This window comes from Thunnus maccoyii, chromosome 15 (assembly GCF_910596095.1).
Source record: "Thunnus maccoyii chromosome 15, fThuMac1.1, whole genome shotgun sequence".
In the NCBI taxonomy this organism is placed as follows: domain Eukaryota; kingdom Metazoa; phylum Chordata; class Actinopteri; order Scombriformes; family Scombridae; genus Thunnus; species Thunnus maccoyii.
This window is the reverse complement of record NC_056547.1, coordinates 484793-507625: the sequence shown is the minus strand read 5'-3', so window position 1 is coordinate 507625 and position 22833 is coordinate 484793. Positions and strand designations below refer to the sequence as shown.

At 45.5% G+C, this 22833-nt stretch overlaps 2 protein-coding genes across 2 annotated transcripts; both read left to right on the top strand.

The window, feature by feature from the left end:
* The first annotated feature begins 312 nt into the window (after positions 1–312).
* wdyhv1 (WDYHV motif containing 1) lies at positions 313–4155 on the top strand. The gene is made up of 6 exons (XM_042436560.1): positions 313–674; positions 1491–1590; positions 1903–1953; positions 2049–2194; positions 3239–3363; positions 3445–4155. The coding sequence occupies exons 1-6, from the start codon at positions 571–573 to the stop codon at positions 3606–3608; spliced, it is 690 nt and encodes a 229-aa protein (XP_042292494.1). The 5' UTR covers positions 313–570; the 3' UTR covers positions 3609–4155.
* A 3132-nt stretch (positions 4156–7287) lies between these two features.
* On the top strand, positions 7288–22023 carry lrp12 (low density lipoprotein receptor-related protein 12). The gene is made up of 11 exons (XM_042434809.1): positions 7288–8011; positions 12692–12748; positions 15128–15263; positions 15337–15539; positions 15656–15903; positions 16912–17061; positions 17144–17365; positions 17468–17734; positions 17905–18107; positions 18234–18366; positions 18800–22023. The coding sequence occupies exons 1-11, from the start codon at positions 7948–7950 to the stop codon at positions 19745–19747; spliced, it is 2631 nt and encodes an 876-aa protein (XP_042290743.1). The 5' UTR covers positions 7288–7947; the 3' UTR covers positions 19748–22023.
* The last annotated feature ends 810 nt before the right edge of the window (positions 22024–22833 follow it).

Genomic DNA, 22833 nt, shown 5'->3' with positions numbered 1-22833 from the left:
CTCTTTGTCTTGTTTGTTCCATTAGAAGAATTTCTGTTTTTGGCACAAACTGAAGCAGGAACATGAAATATAATATGTGTGTATATTTTATATACATCAGTCAGCAGTTCGTCTTTGAGACGTCAAGATTTTACTAAAAAGAAGAAAACTGAATCTCTTCACTGTAAATCAACACGTTCAATATTCACATAAACTCATTAAATAAAGTTTCTGTTCCAACGTCACAAAACGTTCATAAACGTCTAAACCGGATGTGTGTTTGATGTCTGCTGTTGCCATGGTGATTCAGGACTCCACCTCTGCTGTCTGTTGTTTCTACTTCCGGTCAGTTCAGATGCGGACTGTCCGCAAGAACCATAAGGACTAATTTCCTTCCGGTTCAGATTCTCCAAATAAAACAAAGTAAAGCCTGCTGTTAAAGTTCAGGATCAGAAGTCCTGATCAAACTCATCGATTGAAGTCAAGCTTTTACTGTGAAAGAGCATCATCGTCATCATCATCATCATCATCATCATCATCATCAAGCTTCAGTAATTATACTTCATTTAACACGCTTCTGGATATGACGTCATGTACGTGTTTCCGACGGAGTGTTTTCGGTGGGACACCAACATGGCGCCGGAAGACAGAATCACACCGAGCCGCGAAAACTGCATTTATACACACTGTTACTGGCAAGTACTACAAATACTACTAATACTGCTACTGGCAAGTACTACAAATACTACTAATACTGCTACTGGCAAGTACTACAAATACTACTAATACTGCTACTGGCAAGTACTACAAATACTACTAATACTGCTACTGGCAAGTACTACAAATACTGCTAATACTGCTACTGGCAAGTACTACAAATACTGCTAATACTGCTACTGGCAAGTACTACAAATACTACTAATACTGCTACTGGCAAGTACTACAAATACTACTAATACTGCTACTGGCAAGTACTACAAATACTGCTAATACTGCTACTGGCAAGTACTACAAATACTACTAATACTGCTACTGGCAAGTACTACAAATACTGCTAATACTGCTACTGGCAAGTACTACAAATACTGCTAATACTGCTACTGGCAAGTACTACAAATACTACTAATACTGCTACTGGCAAGTACTACAAATACTACTAATACTGCTACTGGCAAGTACTACAAATACTGCTAATACTGCTACTGGCAAGTACTACAAATACTGCTAATACTGCTACTGGCAAGTACTACTAATACTACTAATACTGCTACTGGCAAGTACTACAAATACTACTAATACTGCTACTGGCAAGTACTACAAATACTGCTAATACTGCTACTGGCAAATATTGAATCAAAATAAGAACAGAAATGTGAACAAAGGAAGGTGGAACACAGGTTCTACTAACAGGTTCTACTAACTGGTTCTAGTAACTGGTTCTAGTAACTGGTTCTACTAACTGGTTCTACTAACTGGTTCTACTAACTGGTTCTACTGTTCTTGTTCTGCAGTGAGGAAAATGTTTGGAAACTCTGTGAGTTTGTCAGAACGGAGAGAACTGCTCCACTGGACCAGGTGTTTGCGGTTTTCATCTCTAATGAGAACAGAATGGTAAGAACTCACAGGAGAACATTTAGAGAACATTTAGAGAACATCTCTCCATCTCTGCCAGGTCCTAGAGAATACCTGTCAGGTTCTTTGAGGTTCTTCAAAGCATCTGTCAGGTTCTAGAAGATATCTGCAGGTTCTATAAAACATCAGTCAAGTTCTATAAAACATCAGTCAAGTTCTATAAAACATCTGCAGGTTCTATAAAACATCAGTCAAGTTCTATAAAACATCTGCAGGTTCTATAAAACATTGGTCAGGTTCTATAATGTTTTTTAAACAGGGCTGAAATGTTCTCCGCTTGTTCTCCATCAGGTTCCTTTGTGGAAGCAGAAGTCGGGACATGGAGACCAGCCGGTGATCTGGGTCTGTGATGTCACTGAGTGTTAGCTGTGATGTCACTGAGTGTTAGCTGTGATGTCACTGATACTAACAGCTGTGATGTCATCGTGTACCTGCAGGATTACCACGTGGTTCTGCTGCGGGTCAGCGGGCCGGAAGCTCTAGTTTATGATCTGGACTCTGTGATGTCGTTTCCCTGCAGCCTGAAGCTGTATGCTGCCCACGCCCTGCGCTCTGACCGTGGCATCAAACCAGCGTACCACAGGTAACACACGCCTGAACACCTGAACACCACAGGTAACACACACCTGAACACCTGAACACCACAGGTAACACACGCCTGAACACCTGAACACCACAGGTAACACACACCTGAACACCTGAACACCACAGGTAACACACACCTGAACACCTGAACACCACAGGTAACACACACCTGAACACCTGAACACCACAGGTAACACACACCTGAACACCACAGGTAACACACACCTGAACACCTGAACACCACAGGTAACACACACCTGAACACCACAGGTAACACACACCTGAACACCTGAACACCACAGGTAACACACACCTGAACACCACAGGTAACACACACCTGAACACCTGAACACCACAGGTAACACACACCTGAACACCACAGGTAACACACACCTGAACACCCGAACACCACAGGTAACACACACCTGAACACCTGAACACCACAGGTAACACACACCTGAACACCACAGGTAACACACACCTGAACACCTGAACACCACAGGTAACACACACCTGAACACCCGAACACCACAGGTAACACACACCTGAACACCACAGGTAACACACACCTGAACACCCGAACACCACAGGTAACACACACCTGAACACCTGAACACCACAGGTAACACACACCTGAACACCACAGGTAACACACACCTGAACACCACAGGTAACACACACCTGAACACCTGAACACCACAGGTAACACAAACCTGAACACCCGAACACCACAGGTAACACACACCTGAACACCCGAACACCACAGGTAACACACACCTGAACACCTGAACACCACAGGTAACACACACCTGAACACCACAGGTAACACACACCTGAACACCTGAACACCACAGGTAACACACACCTGAACACCTGAACACCACAGGTAACACACACCTGAACACCACAGGTAACACACACCTGAACACTACAGGTAAAACACTGAGAGCAGTTGCTGGACTGAGCCTCCAGGTGCATTGTGGGATTGACCATTGATTGGTTATTTGCTATGTCAGCTGATCACCTGTCTGCCCTCTGATAGGAGGCTGCGTGTCGTACCTGCGGACAGTTACTTGATGAATTTCGCCTCCGATCGGTCGCACATGAAGGACGCCGACGGGTCGTGGAGGATGCCCCCCCCATCCTACCCCCCCATACAAACCACAGGTCACATGTCAGCTGTAACACTACACCTGTTTACCTCTGACCTCCTCATGATGTCATCCTAATGATGCGTTTCCTTCTCAGACTCTCAGATGAACCTGGACGACTTCATCAGCATGGAGCCCGCCGTCGGCTGGGGGAGCGTCTACAGTCTGCACGAGTTCGTGCAGCGCTACGCCGGGAGCTCCTCCTCGTCATCATCGTCGTCATCTTCGTCTTCAGCAGCAGCAGTAGCGACATCATCGTAGCTGTGACATCATCGTAGCTGTGACATCATCGTAGCTGTGCAGCTGCAGATGTGAACAGCTTGTTCTTTAAATGAACTCTCGATTTCATGTTTAAAGATCCTCCAGATGTGTTTTCAGACATTTTTAAAAGACTCTACGTCCAATAATAATTTAGTCCGACATTGTTTTTCCACAAAAAGTTCAGTGACCTCGTTAAACTCTGAGATCATCGTCTCCTCCTTCATGTTCAAACCCAGAATCTGTGAATCTGTAACAGTTTTCCTGCTGGACTCCAGATGTTCCTCCGTCACTGTTAAGTTCATTCTCAGTGTTCGTGACGTCACACTGTGTCAGTTACATACTGAACTATGATTGGCTCCAAACTAGTTATGATGTCATAAATCCTGCAGGTACGTCCAGGTGTTAAACTCAGAGAAGAAGAAACAAACATCCGACTGAAGGAAGAAGAAGAGAAACGCTGAGCAGCAGCTTCAGTCTCTCAGCTCAGAGACGATTCATCAACAGAAACTTTGATGAAAACAAAATAAAATCACTTTTTCAAACAGAACTTGTGATGAAATGTTTGAGACGAACGAATGAAGTTCACTCAGATTAAAAAAAGGAACAAATTTACAATTAATTCAATTCAGATTAAATAAAGTTCTGATGAAAGCAGAAGATATAAATATTATCTACAGTTATTCACAGAGCGTCTGATGAACGGCTGCTGAGATCCAATCACAGACGACTCAAAGCAAAATGTCGCGGTCGGATGTTTAGACGCTTCACTTCACCACGCCGACGATCACCTGACCACCCCGAACGAGGCCTCGTGACGTCACTCGTATCAGACATCCGGGATAAAGACCTGCAGGCTGGTTTAATAACAGACTGAACAAAATAACAGCAATGAAAACAGTAAGAACACGAATATTCAGACTAACTTTCATCACTGTGAAGAAGATTTAGCTTAAAGGAACACTGACGTGTTTTTAGTCTGATTCATATCATCTCGTCGTCTGTTAAGACAGACGAGCAAAATTAAAATTATGGAATAGTTTAAACTGGTTTATCTGATAACAGAAGAAGAAGGATATTAATCTAGACATCATATTTCCTAATTTCAATAATTCATAATCCAACAAAGGTATTTTAACTGCAAACACAATAACTATGTAAACATAGGAGTGAAGAAATAACTTTACCAGTAAAGCTGCTGTAGATGCATTTTAAACCACTTGATGAGGCCAGTTAATCAGTTAATCACCATCTTCCCAGTGCGTGGAAGTTTAGCATTAGCATTAGCGTTAGCATCCGCAGGCATGTTAGTTTTGATTTAAAGTTTTACTGTTTGAGAACTCTTCCCGATGCTAATTATAAAGTCACTGATGTGCTCATTTTATCAGTTGAAAATCAGAATATTCAGGTTGACAGGCTGACACCCGCCTCCTTAGACCGCCGCCATGTTGGCTCCCGTCCGCCGCCATGTTGGCTCCCGTCAGGAAACAGGATTCACTGCTGTTGTTTTACCTGTGTGATGTCATCAATGCATCATCACCTGTTCTGTCTGAGGGGGAAGGGGGGGGGGGGGTCAGCTCAGACATGCAGACATGAACATGTGACGACATGAGGTCACAGAGCGAACATCCAGCGAGGAGTAAACGCATCATCGGGGCGAGAGAGTAACGCAGGACGCATCATCTCTTCTTCTGTGAAATCCAGTCAAAGCGTTTCTAGTAACTTAATGTTCAGTGATGTTGTTATCAGATTGTGTTTATTACATATTCATGCATTAAATGTGCTATAATGTGTTCAGTAAAATAAGGTAAAAACATTGTCTGTACCCAGATGATGTGACATAAACGGACAACATGTTAAAGTTTCCAACATCGTCCCAAGATTTTAAAAGACAAACATAAAGAAAGACATTCAACATAAAAACTAAACAATCCTAAAATCCAAACACATCACCAATAATCAATAAGAAATAATATCGGACAGCTGAAGTAGCAGTTAATGAATCTGTTGTTCCATAAATACGTCCTGTCAGCTCGTCTCATGTTGAACATCTGGATGTGTAGAAGCAGCTTCTGTTCTCCTCTTAGCTGTGCTGAATTCATCACTAACATTACAGTTAATAAATACTGAATAATAAGTTTACCTCAAACCGCTGAACCAATCAGAATCAAACTGGAATGAGTATAAAACACTTTGGGGATGTCGAGATGGTGTCACGTTACTCTGATTCTCATCATATCTAGATCAATATATCTCTTTCTATATCTGTGTGTGTGTGTGTATGTGTGTTCATGGACAAAATTATTGGTACCCTTTAGATGTTGTGAGAAATAATTGATCTGTAGTGATACTTTAAGCAAACTGTTGAGTTTTAATTAGTATCACAGCTGTTTTCAGTCTTATAATCACTCAGCAGCCAGTGACTCTGCTGTTTGTGCATCACACTGAACATTGAAAACAGGAAAACTAGAGACGGTCTGAAGACATTAGAAACAAGGTAACAGCCAAACAAGTAAAGGTTACAAGATCATCTCCAAAGAGCTCGATGTTCCTGTGACCACTGCTGCCGATATTATGAAGAAGTTTAAGGCTGATGGAGCTGCAGCCGACATCTCTGGACGTGGTCACAAGAGGAAAACGGTTTGAATGGTGGAGAAAGAACCAAAGAAAACTTCAATACAGATCCAAGCTGATCTTCAAGTTCAAGGTACAATAGTTTCACTGTCTGAATGAAAACGGGCTCCGTGGTAGAAGACCCAGGAAGACCCCACTTCTAAGAGGGAGACGCAACAAAGCCAGACTGGACTTTGCTAAAATGCATGTTGACAAGCCGCAGTCCTTCTGGGAGAATGTGCTTTGGACAGATGAAAGTAAACTAGAGCTTTTTGGTAAATCACACCGACCCAGAAGAAAAGATGAAGCCTTCAAAGAAAAGAACAGCATGTCTACTGTGAAACATGGAGGATGTTGCTTTGCTGCTTCGTGAATCTGTGCAGCACAATGAAATCACAAGACTATCGAGGCATTTTGGAGCGAAACATGCAGCTCAGTGTCAGAAAGCTGAGTCTTCGGTCATGAGTCTTCCAGCAGGATAATGACCCCAAACATACATCAGAATAGCGGCTGCTATGAGTCCTGATCTGAATCTGTTGAACATCTGTGGAAAGAGCTGAAACCTGCAGCTGGGAGACGGCAGCCATCAAACCTGAGAGAACTGGAGCAGTTTGATCAAGAAGAGGCTGAACTACCAGTGAAGAAGAGTAGAAACCTTATTCAGACTTACAGAAAGAGCTTGACTGCAGTTATTGCCTCCAAAGGCTGAGCTACTAAATATTAAGTTATTTTTGGCTATTTTCATTTGTTTTATTGTATTAAATAATATGTTGTAAATCAAAAGCAAAGTTTCAGTTATATTCAATGTCAAATAAAGAATGATGGATCACAGATACTTCTGTCAGTTTCAACTTAATGCAGAGAAAATTTAGTTGTTTTAAAAAAGGTGGAAAGGAACCGATATATTCAGCCACTCTGTATGTGTGTATGTTGCTGCCAGCAAATATATATCTGTATCTATTATTTATATATATATATATATGTATATACACATATATGACGTCAGACGTTCAGTGTTGTTGGAGGAATTCGGAATTCGTGACGTCACAGACATTTACACACACAGAGGGCGGGGCTTACCCACACACACGAAGCAGCTGCTGCAGACTGTTGTTGTTCAGCTCGGCATCAGCAGCTAACGGCTAACAGCTAACAACTAAATCTACCTGTGGACATGTTGTCAGAAGCTCGCGCTGCTCACCACACACCTGGATAGCTCAGTTAGCTCGGGTCAGCTCGGTGTAACCCGGGAGGACGTTAGCTCCGTTAGCATGTTCCAGCTACTCGGCCAGTGTTGTTACTGTTAGCTCCGTTAGCTGTTAGCTTCTGATGATCTGTCTCAGAGAAGCAGCCAGTTAGCCTGGCAGCTAAAGTTAGCTTCTTATTGAACACAGATCCAATAGTTTCCGTCATGATTCGCTGTGTTCACACTGAGCTGAGATGTTGCTGTAATGTCTTTTATGCTAACAGCTGGTCGGAGCTAGCGTTAGCTGTTAGCCGGAGCTAGCCGCAGGCAGATGTCTTTGTTCCACCAGACGTTAGCTTAGCTTAGCATAGTTAGCATAGATAGATTATAGCAGAGAGGACAGTTATTGTGTGTGTAGCAGATGCTAAGCTAACAGAGCTCAGCTGGGTTTTAATAGATTAGTGGTGACATGCAGCTGTTAGCTCCTCCAGCTGCTGCTGTGTAGTGACCTTCATCACCTTCATCATCATCATCAGTGTTATTATGGCCCTCAGAGCCGCCTGCAGGCAGAGCCGCTCAGCCTGCATCTGCCTGCTGCTGCTGTCAGGTGAGTTCACTGACTCAGGATCAGCTGATACAGAGTATTGACCTGTTTTTGGTTCTCTTTGACTCTTATTCTTCTTTGTAAGTTAACATGAAGACAAACCGACACTTCTTCTTCTGTTTGTGTGTCACATTCGGTCATAATGTGTGTTAAACCATCAGTCAGGCGTCTGTATGAGCAGTGAAAGAGGTTTTCCTCACTGTAATCATTCCTCCTATACATACTGGATATTAAAAGATCCTTCAAAGGCCAAAATCCACAGTGTGTCCACACAGTCATTTAAAGTCTGTGTGAAGCTTCTATTCAGCTTCAGCAGTCTGAGTTAGTCATATCAAGTGGATATCTGACACATTTACAGTCTTTTTAGCATCAAATTCCCTCTTTGTGTTTCCTCGAACAGTGTTTCCCTGTTGAGCTGCAGGTGGAAGTATAGTAACAAAAAGAGGAACTTTGCCACTAAAAAGACTGTAACGTTGAAAGATATCTACTTGATTTGACTCATTTGGACGCTGAAGCTTCATATTAGCTTCAGATAAACTTTAAATACATTTTTGCACAGAAGGAGGACTGTGGATTTTATGAAGGGATCTTCTGATGGTCAGTATGAACAGGAGGAATGATTACAGCAGCTTTAATGCTCATTTGACTGACTGTTGGTTAAGGACACACTCGAAAAATTGTGAACTCGTCCTTTAATGTTTCTCCACAGATGTTCACTAGTTGGAAACACCTTAGTGTTGTAAATACTGTTGGTTTTAATTGTTCTAGAAATGTTCTATGAAAACCTGATCTGAAGTTTTACTGGTTCAGGTTTCTATAACTAATATTTTCTAACCATAAAAATTAGTCTAAAGGCATCACAAATCAAAATATTGTAGACAATAACTCCAGCATAAAGACAAGTCTTCAGCTTAAAACACCTGAGAGAGGAGACGGTCCACAGCCTGGACCAGGACCAGGACCAGGACCAGTCCCTCTTGTTTTCAGTCCTGAATGGGGTCCAACCAGCAGGCTGAGCAGAGCAGGACGTTGCATATCGGTATCATTTTGAATATGATAAAAGAAGTTGTTGTCATGGCAACGGCAGTATCTGACTTGTTGATGTCATGACGTCATAATAACAACAAGCGTGGCTGAAAGTGACAGTAGTGACAGTAGTGACAGTAGTGACAGTAGTGAGTAGCCTGACTACCGACTGAAGAGGAGCGATTCCAGCCGAGTGGAACAAACCACGGTAACTGGTAATAGTTGATGGTCTGTATAGCAGAGATGTGTCCAGACATCATCCCAGCATGGGTTTGGTTTCTATGACAACAGTATCTTGACAGCATATTAGCACTGTAACCGCTGCTGTATGATAGACCAGCATTTGTTTGTCACCATGAGCACCAATCGGAGGAGGAAACCCTCTAATATATGATTGGTTGCCTTAAAAGAAGCGACTGGTCAGACTGGTTTCCATCAACACGTCATTATTTATTCCATCAGAGTCGGTTTCTCTTCACCACTAATGCAAAAAAGATTTTACTGCCACAACTTTTCACTTTTCACTGAGTGAACGATTAAACAGCAACGGAAAGAGACGCTCGACACACACACACACACACTATACACACACTCACACTATACACACACACTCACACTATACACACACACTCACACTATACACACACTCACACTATACACACACACTCACACTATACACACACACTCAATCACACACTATACACACACTCACACTATACACACACACTCACACTATACACACACTCACACTATACACACACACTCAATCACACACTATACACACACTCACACTATACACACACTCACACTATACACACACACTCAATCACACACTATACACACACTCACACTATACACACACTCACACTATACACACACTCACACTATACACACACACTCACACTATACACACACTCACACTATACACACACTCACACTATACACACACTCACACTATACACACACACTCACACTATACACACACTCACACTATACACACACTCACACTATACACACACACTCACACTATACACACACACTCACACTATACACACACTCACACTATACACACACACACACACACACACACTCAATCACACACTATACACACACTCACACTATACACACACACTCAATCACACACTATACACACACTCACACTATACACACACACTCACACTATACACACACACTCACACTATACACACACACTCAATCACACACTACACACACACACTATACACACACTCACACTATACACACACTCAATCACACACTATACACACACACACACACTATACACACACTCACACTATACACACACACTCACACTATACACACACACACACACACTCACACTATACACACACTCAATCACACACTATACACACACACACACACACTATACACACACTCACACTATACACACACTCACACTATACACACACACTCAATCACACACTATACACACACTCACACTATACACACACACTCACACTATACACACACTCACACTATACACACACACACACACACTCACACTATACACACACTCACACTATACACACACACACTCACACTCACACTATACACACACTCACACTATACACACACACTCAATCACACACTATACACACACTCACACTATACACACACACACACACTATACACACACACTCAATCACACACTATACACATACTCACACTATACACACACACACACACTATACACACACACTCAATCACACACTATACACATACTCACACTATACACACACACACACACTATACACACACTCACACTATACACACACACTCACACTATACACACACTCACACTATACACACACACTCACACTATACACACACACTCACACTATACACACACTCACACTATACACACACCACACATACTCACACTATACACACACACACACACTATACACACACTCACACTATACACACACACTCACACTATACACACACACACACACACACTATACACACACTCACACTATACACACACACTCAATCACACACTATACACACACTCACACTATACACACACACTCACACTATACACACACTCACACTATACACACACCACACATACTCACACTATACACACACACTCACACTATACACACACACACTCACACTATACACACACACTCACACTATACACACACTCACACTATACACACACCACACATACTCACACTATACACACACACTCACACTATACACACACTCACACTATACACACACCACACATACTCACACTATACACACACACTCACACTATACACACACTCACACTATACACACACACTCAATCACACACTATACACACACTCACACTATACACACACACTCACACTATACACACACTCACACTATACACACACCACACATACTCACACTATACACACACACACACACATTTATTTTATCAACATGTTCGTCTCCTCGGAGATGTTACTGAGTTTATAGTGACCTTGCTGTTGTGAACATTAGTAGAAACTACTCAGTTACATTTAAAACATGTTCCTTGTTTCCTGATTGAAGAGCAGTGATTTGCTCCTTCAGCCTCGTGCAAAAACAGACAGTGAAAATGATGTTGATAGTCATATTGACATCATATCAGCACCGTTACATCTTTCACCGTAGTTTCAGTGTCTGTAGAACATGTAACAGGCGTGAAGTGTCACCGCTGTGATCAGCCTGAGCGCCGCTGTTTGTCTCGTTTGGGGAACGTGGTGTCGTGACTGTGAGGTTTAACTGGCAGAATAATCAGTATCAATAAAAATCCGTCCTGTGTGAAGAGTGTCTGTTTGACACAGAAGGATCCCGAACCGGATCCCGAACCAGACCCCACCAGGCCCGTCAGACAGAAAGACGCTTTCACCTCACATATTATTTATTTATTAATCACAATTGAGCACATGCTTCTTAACCTTTTACTGTCTAAACTACATATAAATAACATTTATAATGGAATGATATGAAACATTTCTTTCTGTATATTAATATTTATATACAGTCAATGTAGAAACAGTGTGTGAACGCTGCAGGCCTGCGAGATGCAGCAGGGACAGAGATTATTTCTAAAGCTAAAACGCTCACATGGACAGACATCAAACGCTGTTTTAAAATGGAAACGTATTAGTGTGGACGTAGTCTTGGCCTGGGTAGCTCCAGCCAGGTTTCAGTAAAGAAAAAGACAAATGTCTTATCAATTAACCACAATTAAAAGACCAAAATTGATAGAAGAGACTTTAACGTCAGGAATGTTCAGGAGTTGTAAAAGTGGGCCTAACCAGATAGATTATTGATTATAACAATATGATCATAATTAGGATGATAGAGAGGCCCTCTGAACAGTCCTAAGAAGTGTTGGACCGAGACTTATGTGAACCAGATGTTGAACAGATGTTGAACAGGTGTTTCCAGATGTTGAACAGATGTTTCAAGGTGTTTCCAGGTGTTGAACAGATAGAGACAGGCTGTAACTTCCTGTCAGGAGTCCTCAAGGATGTTTTTACAAACCGGTTAAAGCTAATGAGAGCGTTTCCGTGGATACGGTAGTAAACAAACATGGCTGACCCTGCACACTGACAAACTTCCTGTTTCTGTCCTGTTAACTCTGTTTCCCAGGATGCATTGCTGCCTCTGAAAGGAACGACAACGTCTATGTGTCCGGGATTTCTAACGGTGAGGTCACAACTGATCAGCCAATGACACGTCAGAGACACGAAAGACAACACAAACTAAATCTCTCTCTCTCTCTCTCTCTCTCTCTCTCTCACTCAACTTCGTGTGTGTGTGTGTATATATATATATATATATACACACACACACACACACACACACACACATACATGCATAGGATATATTGTGTATATATATATATATATATATATATACACACACACACACACACACACATACATGCATAGGATATATTGTGTATATATATATATACACACAATATATCCTATGCATGTATGTGTGTGTGTGTGTGTGTGTGTCGTGTCTTTTTAATGTTGAGAGCTCATTAAGCTCTTTGAAATGTGAGATTACAGAGTTGAACTTGTTAGAATAAATGTTGATTATTTCATTGAATGTTTTATGTTGTAGGAGGAAGTGCATCTCACCTGTCCAACAGTGACACATGTTGTGTTTTCTTTTAGTTGCTGTGATGTTTTGTATCGTCCTGTTGGATCAGCAGTTCGTGGTCACTCAGCCAGTTCATCACATAACAGTCTGATCTACATATCTAAGCAGACTGGTTTCTTTACATGGTGTTATAGTTTGGTTGACTGTGATTGGTGTTTGGAAAGCAGTGCTGGTGTGAGACTAGTCAGAGTGTGTCTGAGAGGGGCAGTTAGTCTCAGCACCAGCTGACATGGGGGACTCTTTTCTGGGCTCAGCTCTTGGTTTGGAGGGTTTTGGAGTGGAGGGGGTCTCGGGGGCTGGATTTAAGGAGATTAAAACATTCAAGTGCTCTCTTTTAAGTGTTAATTATCAGCAGGTATCTGCATTTGTTCAGTGTTTTTCTGTGTAAAATGTATCTGCTGAACTCTGCATGTAAAGACTGTGTTGGATGTTTGTTGCAGCAGGTTTAGCTGTGATGACTGAGTGGACGCCAGATTTCACTACCATACAGCGCAGTGGGCAGGATGACACCGTCACATATTTTAAGCCAGATTTTAATTGGAATTTTTTCAGGGTGTAATGGTACACCAAGTTCATGGTTCGGTACGATTTCGGTACAGCAGGAAAAAAAGAAGTCCTGACAGAGATGCACTACCTCCCTGACAATTTGATTTAAGGTTGTTCCGAATCTTCGGATGAGAGCATATCGACCAACTAATCGACCAGCAGACTACAGCCCTAATGGAGAGTTTCAAAAATGTCTTCATCAAAATAAGGAGAATCTACTGGTGATATATAAATAGCACAGAGACCTTAACCAAATATGTGATTTACCCTGTTTTACTGGCTAGATCTGACAGCAAAGATCTCCTTTATACCACACTAAGAGCCGTAGGCTGGGCTACAACTGCAGCATAGCTCCACTGCTGTGTGTGGAGAGGGGGACCAGGGGCAGCTACTGCTTCATACGTCCGCTGCTGTAGGTGGAGAGGGGGACCACGGTCAGCTACTGCTGCGTAGCTTTGCTGCTGTAGGTGGGGAGGGGGACCAGGGGCAGCTACTGCTTCATACGTCCGCTGCTGTAGGTGGAGAGGGGGACCACGGTCAGCTACTGCTGCGTAGCTTTGCTGCTGTAGGTGGGGAGGGGGACCAGGGGCAGCTACTGCTTCATACGTCCACTGCTGTAGGTGGGGAGGGGGACCAGGGGCATCTACTGCTTCATACGTCCACTGCTGTAGGTGAGGAGGGGGACCAGGGGCAGCTACTGCTTCATACGTCCGCTGCTGTAGGTGGAGAGGGGGACCACGGTCAGCTACTGCTGCGTAGCTTTGCTGCTGTAGGTGGGGAGGGGGACCAGGGGCAGCTACTGCTTCATACGTCCACTGCTGTAGGTGGGGAGGGGGACCAGGGGCATCTACTGCTTCATACGTCCACTACTGTAGGTGGGGAGGGGGACCACGGTCAGCTACTGCGACGTAGCTTCGCTGCTGTAGGTGGGGAGGGGGACCACGGTGAGCTACTGCTTCATAGGTCCACTGCTGTAGGTGAGGAGGGGGACCAAGGGCAGCTACTGCTTCATAGGTCCGCTGCTGTAGGTGGAGAGGGGGACCAGGGGCAGCTACTGCTTCATAGGTCCACTGCTGTAGGTGGGGAGGGGGACCAGGGGCAGCTACTGCTTCATACGTCCACTGCTGTAGGTGGGGAGGGGGACCACGGTCAGCTACTGCTGCGTAGCTTCGCTGCTGTAGGTGGGAAGGGGGACCACAGTTAGCTTCTGCTTCATAGGTCCACTGCTGTAGGTGGAGAGGGGGACCAGGGGCAGTTAATGCTTCATAGCTCCACTGCTGTCGGTGGGGAGGGGGACCAGGGGCAGGTGCTGCTCTCTCTTTGTATCTGTCTCTGACCTGTCTGTCTCTCTGCCTGTCTGTCTCTCAGCCTGTGGGGAGGGGGTGGAGCTGCTGCGGGCCTCCAGTGGTGTCATCACCAGCCCTGGTTGGCCATTTCAGTATCCGGCCCGACTGAACTGCAGCTGGAACATCAGAGCCCGACCTGGAGACACCGTCACCATCAGGTAACATGGCTGTTTCCATGGTAACTGCACCAGCCACAGAGGTCAGAGGTCTGATGTGTCCTGTCCCCCTCAGCTTCCAGGATTTCGACCTGCAGGGGTCCCACCGCTGCTCCTCAGACTGGATGTCTGTCAGCAGCTACAGGAACCTGGACGGACTGCGGGTCTGCGGTTCCTCCCTTCCGCCTCCCTACATCTCCTCCCAGGACCATGTCTGGATCCACTTCCACTCTGATGACAGTCTGACGGGGAAGGGGTTCAGACTCTCCTACATCTCTGGTGAGGATCAGGACTCCCAGGGCCTGCAGGTCTCTGAGGGTTTGTGAGGGTCTTTGTGGTCCTTGTTGCTGTTCTCTGAAGGTCTCTGAGGGTCTGTGTGGACCTTGTTATTGCAGGTAAGCCAGAGGCTTCCAGCTGTGACGTGGACCAGTTCCACTGCTCTAATGGGAAGTGCATCCCAGACTGGTGGCGCTGTAACTCCATGGATGAGTGTGGTGACAACTCGGACGAAGAGCTGTGTGTGGACTCTCCCTTCTCCTTCCAGCCCTGCAGCCTGAACCAGTTCCCTTGCCTGTCCCGCTACACCCGCATCTACACCTGCCTGCCGCACAGCCTGCGATGCGACGGCAGCATCGACTGCCAGGTAAAACCTTCACCCAGAATACACTTCACCTGCCAGACAGTCACACAGCCTGCATGTTTAACTATGGTAACCAATAATAATAATGAATAAATATGTGACGACAGCCTGCATGTGTTGACCTGTGTGTTTTAGTTTACATTGTAAACCTGGACAACATCAGTCACAGCTGGAAACATGCTGCTAAGAAGACCTTAAAAACATCAATTTTACTATCAGTTCCATCCTTGAAGTAATTGGAGAACAGAGGAAAACCTCCACAAGGAGGCGTCCATGAGTCTGGACACCTTGCCAAGGAAACTTCAGTGTTCCACTGTCCTGTCAGAGCCCTGTAACCTCAGACCTGGAGCTCCTGACTCTCATCCCTTTCACACTTATTCAGTTTTATCAAAATACCTTTTCTACACTGAGAGATTTACCCTTGAAAACCACAAACAGAATCATCATAAGAGGAACCCTGTCTGAGTCCAACAGCCACTGAGAACCTGCTGAGATACAAACAGCTCTCACTCTGGTGCTCTGTACCACGACAGAATCAACTGAACCCGAGGTTCAGCAACCAATCAGCAGCCTGACCGAAGCTTTCCCATGATGTCTGAGCAGCGAGGAACCCTGATACACCTGGTCTGTCAGTCCACAAGGATGGTCCCCAACCTCCAAGTGACACTAAAGAGGCATCAACCAAGAAGGCCCCCTAATGTCCAGAGCTTTCAGTATCTTAGGGTGAACATCATCCTTTGTGGAGCCTTAATCATGTAGAGCTTTATAATTCCCTAAGGACAACTCTTCCCCCAAGTCCTGCAGCTCTGCCTCCTCTATGGAGGATGTTTCAGTCGGGTTTCAGAGTTCCTTCCTCCATCCGTCAAGATCCTCAATCTGTGTCTGAGTACTGCTCCCTGCTGAGAACAGTCCCTCTGTTTCAACATGAGTGTGATATAGTTGTTTATATGCACTTTGTTTTTCCAGGACCTTTTAAATGTTTGATACAGTTTATATGATGTTTTTTTTCAGGATCTTGGTGATGAGATCGACTGTGACGTTCCCACTTGTGGAGAATGGTTGAGGAACTTCTACGGCTCCTTCAGCTCACCAAACTACCCTGACTTCTATCCTCCAGGAAGTAACTGCACCTGGCTGATTGACACCGGAGACCACAGGAAGGTAACCTCTGACCTTTGACCAGTTCTTCTTGCTCCTCAAACTCTGAATAACGTTAACGTAACATCTGATGCTCCTCTTGCAGGTCATCCTGCGGTTCACTGACTTTAAACTCGATGGAACGGGTTATGGTGACTATGTGAAGGTGTACGACGGACTGGAGGAGAACCCTCGCCGTCTCCTCAGGGTTCTCACTGCTTTCGACTCCAGAGCGCCGGTCGCCGTGGTTTCATCGTCTGGCCAGCTCCGAGTTCACTTCTACGCCGACAAGATCAATGCTGCTAGAGGGTTCAACGTCACTTACCAGGTGTGTACTTCCTGTTGGGTTTATAGCGGACGGGTTTTGGTTAACCAGGTGGTATTTTTAAGGTGGACTGGACTTGTTTTTGGTTCTCTCTCGGTTCTTAAGGTGGACGGGTTCTGCCTGCCCTGGGAGGTTCCCTGTGGTGGGAACTGGGGCTGCTACACCGAGCAGCAGCGCTGCGACGGGTACTGGCACTGTCCCAATGGCCGGGACGAGCTGAACTGCTCGGCCTGTCAGGAGGATGAGTTCCCCTGTTCCAGGAACGGAGCCTGTTACCCCCGATCAGATCGCTGCAACTACCAGAACCGCTGCCCCAACGGGTCCGATGAGAAGAACTGCTTCTTCTGCCAGCCGGGCAACTTCCACTGCAAGGTACCCTGATCTCTGACCTCTGTCCCACTAGCAGAATAACCACTGTGTGTTTGAGTGATCTCTGACCTCAGCATAACCGCTGTGTGTTTGACCTCTGACCTTAGAATAACCGCTGTGTGTTTGACCTCTGACCTCAGAATAACCGCTGTGTGTTTGACCTCTGACCTCAGAATAACCGCTGTGTGTTTGAGTCGTGGGTGTGCGATGCGCAGGACGACTGTGGTGACGGCAGTGATGAGGAAAGTTGTCCCGTCATCGTTCCCACCAGAGTCATCACCGCCGCCGTCATTGGCAGCCTGATCTGTGGCCTCTTGCTGGTCATTGCCCTCGGCTGCACCTGCAAGCTCTACTCGCTGCGCATGTTCGAACGCAGGTGAGTCACCTCCGTGGCCTCTGATTGGTTGTTGTGAGCTGTGTGATTGGTTGTTGTTATGATTTGGGGCTGTATAAATAAAACTGACTCGACCTGACTTGTGAGCTCTATGATTGGTTGTTGCAGGTCATTTGAGACCCAGTTGTCCAGAGTGGAGGCGGAGCTGCTGAGAAGAGAAGCCCCGCCCTCGTATGGTCAGCTGATCGCCCAGGGATTGATTCCACCTGTGGAGGACTTCCCAGTGTGCTCTGGGAGCCAGGTACGCACAGTTCAGGATCTGTCAGTGCTCTGGTTCAGGGGAGGACGGAGCAGTGATGAGCTGGTTTCCTTTCACGCATTCCAGCATCACTGAAGGCCAGTTGAGGACGTTCTCTCCTTTCATTGGTCAGATGTGCCTGATGGGCGGGGCTAAGCACAGGAAGAATCCTATGTTTTATTAAACAACTTTATTGAAGTGTCAGTGAAAAAAAGATCAAATAAAGTAATAAACATAGTTCATGACAGGAGGATTACTGATTAGAACTAATTAATGAAACTAATGATGATCATTACAGGTTTTTTTTAGAGAGGTGTAAAGTTCTGCGGGGATGTGAGTGACGGGGGGAAACAGAGACCTTTACTTTTTGCTCTAACATGAGTAAACGTTGTGAAAACCGACAGCTGCTTGACTTTATTTGTGTTTCTGTCTTCAGGCGTCCGTCCTGGAGAACCTCCGTCTGGCTGTTCGCTCTCAGCTCGGCTTTACCTCTCTGCGCCTCCCGTCTACTGGTCGTCATAGCAACCTGTGGCGCCGTCTCTTCACCTTCTCAAGGTCGCGGCGGTCCGGCTCTCTGGCTCTGGTCTCCGCTGACCTGGAGGACAGCGCTGGAACTGGGAGCACTGGGAGTTCTGGTTCAGACCTGCTGTCTCCGGACTCAGATGACACGGACACGGAGGGCGAGCGGGGGAGGGAGCGCGGCGTGGGCGCAGTGGGTGGGCCTGTGGCCCCCCTCCCACAGAAAACCCCGCCCTCCAGCGCTGTGGAGGCCGTTGTATCCGTGACGACATCCGCCACCTCCGTGACCCCGGCGCCCGGCCGCGACAGAGTCCGAGACCGTCCCAGAGAGGCCCCACCCCCATCTAGCCCTGTTGCCGTGGTAACTTCCAGTCCAGACCCTGAGTGTCATGGCAATGCCTCGGGTCTCCAGGCTCCACCCACCTCTGCCCTGCAACGCCTAGCCCAGAACCTGCACCGCCTTGCCAGGACCCTGACCAGAACCAGCCAGAACCAGCAGAACCAGACCTGGACCAACCACAGTCCACTCCGCCAGCTGGAGACAGGAAGAGGCAGGGTCGAGGCCGCAGAGCGACGAGGGAGCAGAGAGGAAGAGGAAGACGTGGAGCTCCTGATTCCTGTCTCCGACTCCGACTCCTCCTCCTCCTCCTCATTGGTTGGTGACGTCCGACAGTCCCTGCTGGAGCCACACCCCTCCTCCACAGGCCACGCCCATCGCCAGCACCACGGAAACAGCACTCGAGGAGGCAGCAGCGGTCCCTGTGAACACTGCGGGATGGTGCACACAGCTCGGATCCCCGACGCCTGTCTGGAGGCAGCGAGGAGGACGGAGAGCAGTGATGACGAGCTGCTGCTGCTGAGCTAACATGCTAACTGACAGGCTAATCTGGTGGGCTTGACATGCTCACTGACAGGCTAACCTGCTGGGCTAACATGCTAACTGACAGGCTAACCTGGTGAGCCAACATACTAACTGACAGGCTAACCTGCTGAGCTGACATGCTCACTGACAGGCTAACCTGCTGAGCTAACATGCTAACTGACAGGCTAACCTGCTGAGTTAACATGCTAACTGACAGGCTAACCTGCTGAGCTGACATGCTCTCTGACAGGCTACCCTGCTGAGCTAACATGCTAACTGAGGCTAACCTGCTGAGCTAACATGCTGACTGACAGGCTAACCTGCTGAGCTGATAGGCTAACCTGCTGGCTAACATGCTAACTGACAGGCTAACTTGCTAAGCTAATATGCTAACTGACTAATACTGCTAAAGTTAACCTGACTCTACACTTTCAGTTAGCTAACATGCTAACTGATAGGTTAATATTGCTAATACCATCCTCACTCTGTAGCTCCAATCCGATGTGTTAACATCTTCGCTAGCTGTCTGGACTACAGCTAGCCAACATGCTAACACTTGTTAGCATGTTAGCTCTCAGCAGGTTCTGGCCTCCAGTGATGTCAGAGATGAACAGACCAATCAGAGGCTACTGAGGGGAGTGATGTCACTGATTGGAATCTGATGTTGGTGCGACAATATAAACTGTCCCCTGTTGTTCCCAGTCCGTCTGTTAATATGCTCCCCTCCTCAATGGTACGACTCTAAACTCGTCCTGGTGGTGCAACAGATTAAGTGTTCCCCTCTCGTTTGCACTTGGAGAGACATCACATGACTGATGGAGGGTCACATGACTGATGGAGGGTCACATGACTGATGGAGGGTCACATGTTTATCAGCTCAGTGAAACTAAACCTGCTGAACAGATTCTGACTTTAAGCTTCAGACAGAATCAGTTTGATCATTTAAACATAGATGTGACAGTTTGTTGTTGCATCTGAGTTTTTTTATTTTTATTTTTTACTTTATTAACAACAGCGATATTGCAGTATAGACAACAGTACAGGGAGCAAAAAATAAACTAGTCACAAAAACACAAGCAGAAATAAAACTTTACAACGTAAAAAGATCCATAATACAGAAATTAAGAGAGAAAAATAAAAATATAACTTTAAAAAGTGAAAAAGAAATATTGCAAACAAGCTTAAATCATCTGGCGTCGTCCATGAAATGTCTTTTATTTTTATTTTTTGCCCCGATGAGAAACGTCTTTAAAGCTTTTTGTTGGTTGAGACTCTACAGAATCACAGAACGTCTGAACTTCAACAGAAAAAACTAGTTTGTTTGTTTTATCGTTTTGAGCTTCACTGTTTTTAGACTCGACATTCAGATATAATACAGTCGCAGATTAATTCTCAGATTAACGAGGAAATCTGAGCCGAAAGTTACAAAGACAGAAAATAAACAGAAGGAAAGTAAAGTGGAGACTGTGAATGAGACCAGCAGGTGTGTTTCAGGCTGAACGTTATTCTTCATCACTCTGGTTCTATGAGCTGCAGCCTCCTGGTTCGGGTTAGTTTGCAGCCTCCTGACTCGCCGGCGTCTTCATAATTTGTTACTTTTTAAAGTGAAAATGAGCAAAAACACTTTAAACTTCATTAAAAGTTTGTGCTCAGCTGAGCGTCCTCCACAGGTCATGTGACCCTCAGCGTGGCGAAGACGGTCAGCCCTGCGTGTCGTCTTTTAGGTGGAACGGTTCTGGTTCCTCCTGGTTCTAAAAGGGAAAACAGACAGTTCTGATGGTTCTGTAACAGCAGCCTGTAGAGGTCAAAGGTCACGAGTCGTGTTTACACTTCAACAGAAAGGAGACTGAAATGTCTTTGTGGACGTTCAGACTGCTGATTATTGTTTAACTCCTCAAACGTGAAATAAGACAAGCTTCTCCAGATTTCCTCTTCCTCCTCTTCCTCTTCTCCTCCACCTCCTCTTCCTCCTCTTCATCCTTCAGACTGAAGCCATTCAGACTGACGTCTGTATTTATGCTGTTTGTTACAGTTTTTGGTACTCAGATCTCAGCTGACCTCGTGTGACTGTATATTTATTATTAATAATATGACTGTGGTTATTATTGTGTTATTGTTGTGTTATTATTGTGTTATTGTTGTGTTATTGTTGTGTTATTTTGCAGTTGTGTAGATGTTTTCTGACCTGCATGATTCCAGTTGTTTGATGTTAGTTTTTCTTTGAGTCTGTAAAGTTACAAACTGTTAAACTGCACTAAAGATTAAAGGTTCACATTTCAGTCTGTCCGTGACTTTTATTATCACCATCAAAGTGATTATTGATCCGTATCAGATCATATTATCATGTAGAAACCAGACAGTTTGTTATTGGCTGGTCACAGCATCCTGCAGCGTTTCCAACCTGAGGCTCGGGACCCTGTGAAGGACACTTCAGTTATCTAAAACATCATCAGGAGAACAAATATCTTTCATATTCGTCTCTTAACGTTAGAAAAAAGACTGAAGTGGAACCTCATCGACCCCGAAGAAACAGAACCTGATTTAAAGTTTTAGTCGAATCAGAAACTTTAGAGTCTGTCGAAATATTAAAGTTTAATATTCAGCGGCTTGTTCAGGTCACACGTTCCACCATCGGGTCACACGTTCCACCATCGGATCACACGTTCCACCATCGGGTCACCAGTTCCACCATCAGGTCACACGTTCCACCATCGGGTCACACGTTCCACCATCGGGTCACACGTTCCACCATCGGGTCACACGTTCCACCATCGGGTCACCAGTTCCACCATCAGGTCACACGTTCCACCATCGGGTCACACGTTCCACCATCGGGTCACACGTTCCACCATCGGGTCACCAGTTCCACCATCGGGTCACACGTTCCACCATCAGATCACACGTTCCACCATCGGGTCACACGTTCCACCATCGGGTCACCAGTTCCACCATCGGGTCACACGTTCCACCATCGGGTCACACGTTCCACCATCGGGTCACCAGTTCCACCATCGGGTCACACGTTCCACCATCGGGTCACACGTTCCACCATCGGGTCACACGTTCCACCATCGGGTCACACGTTCCAC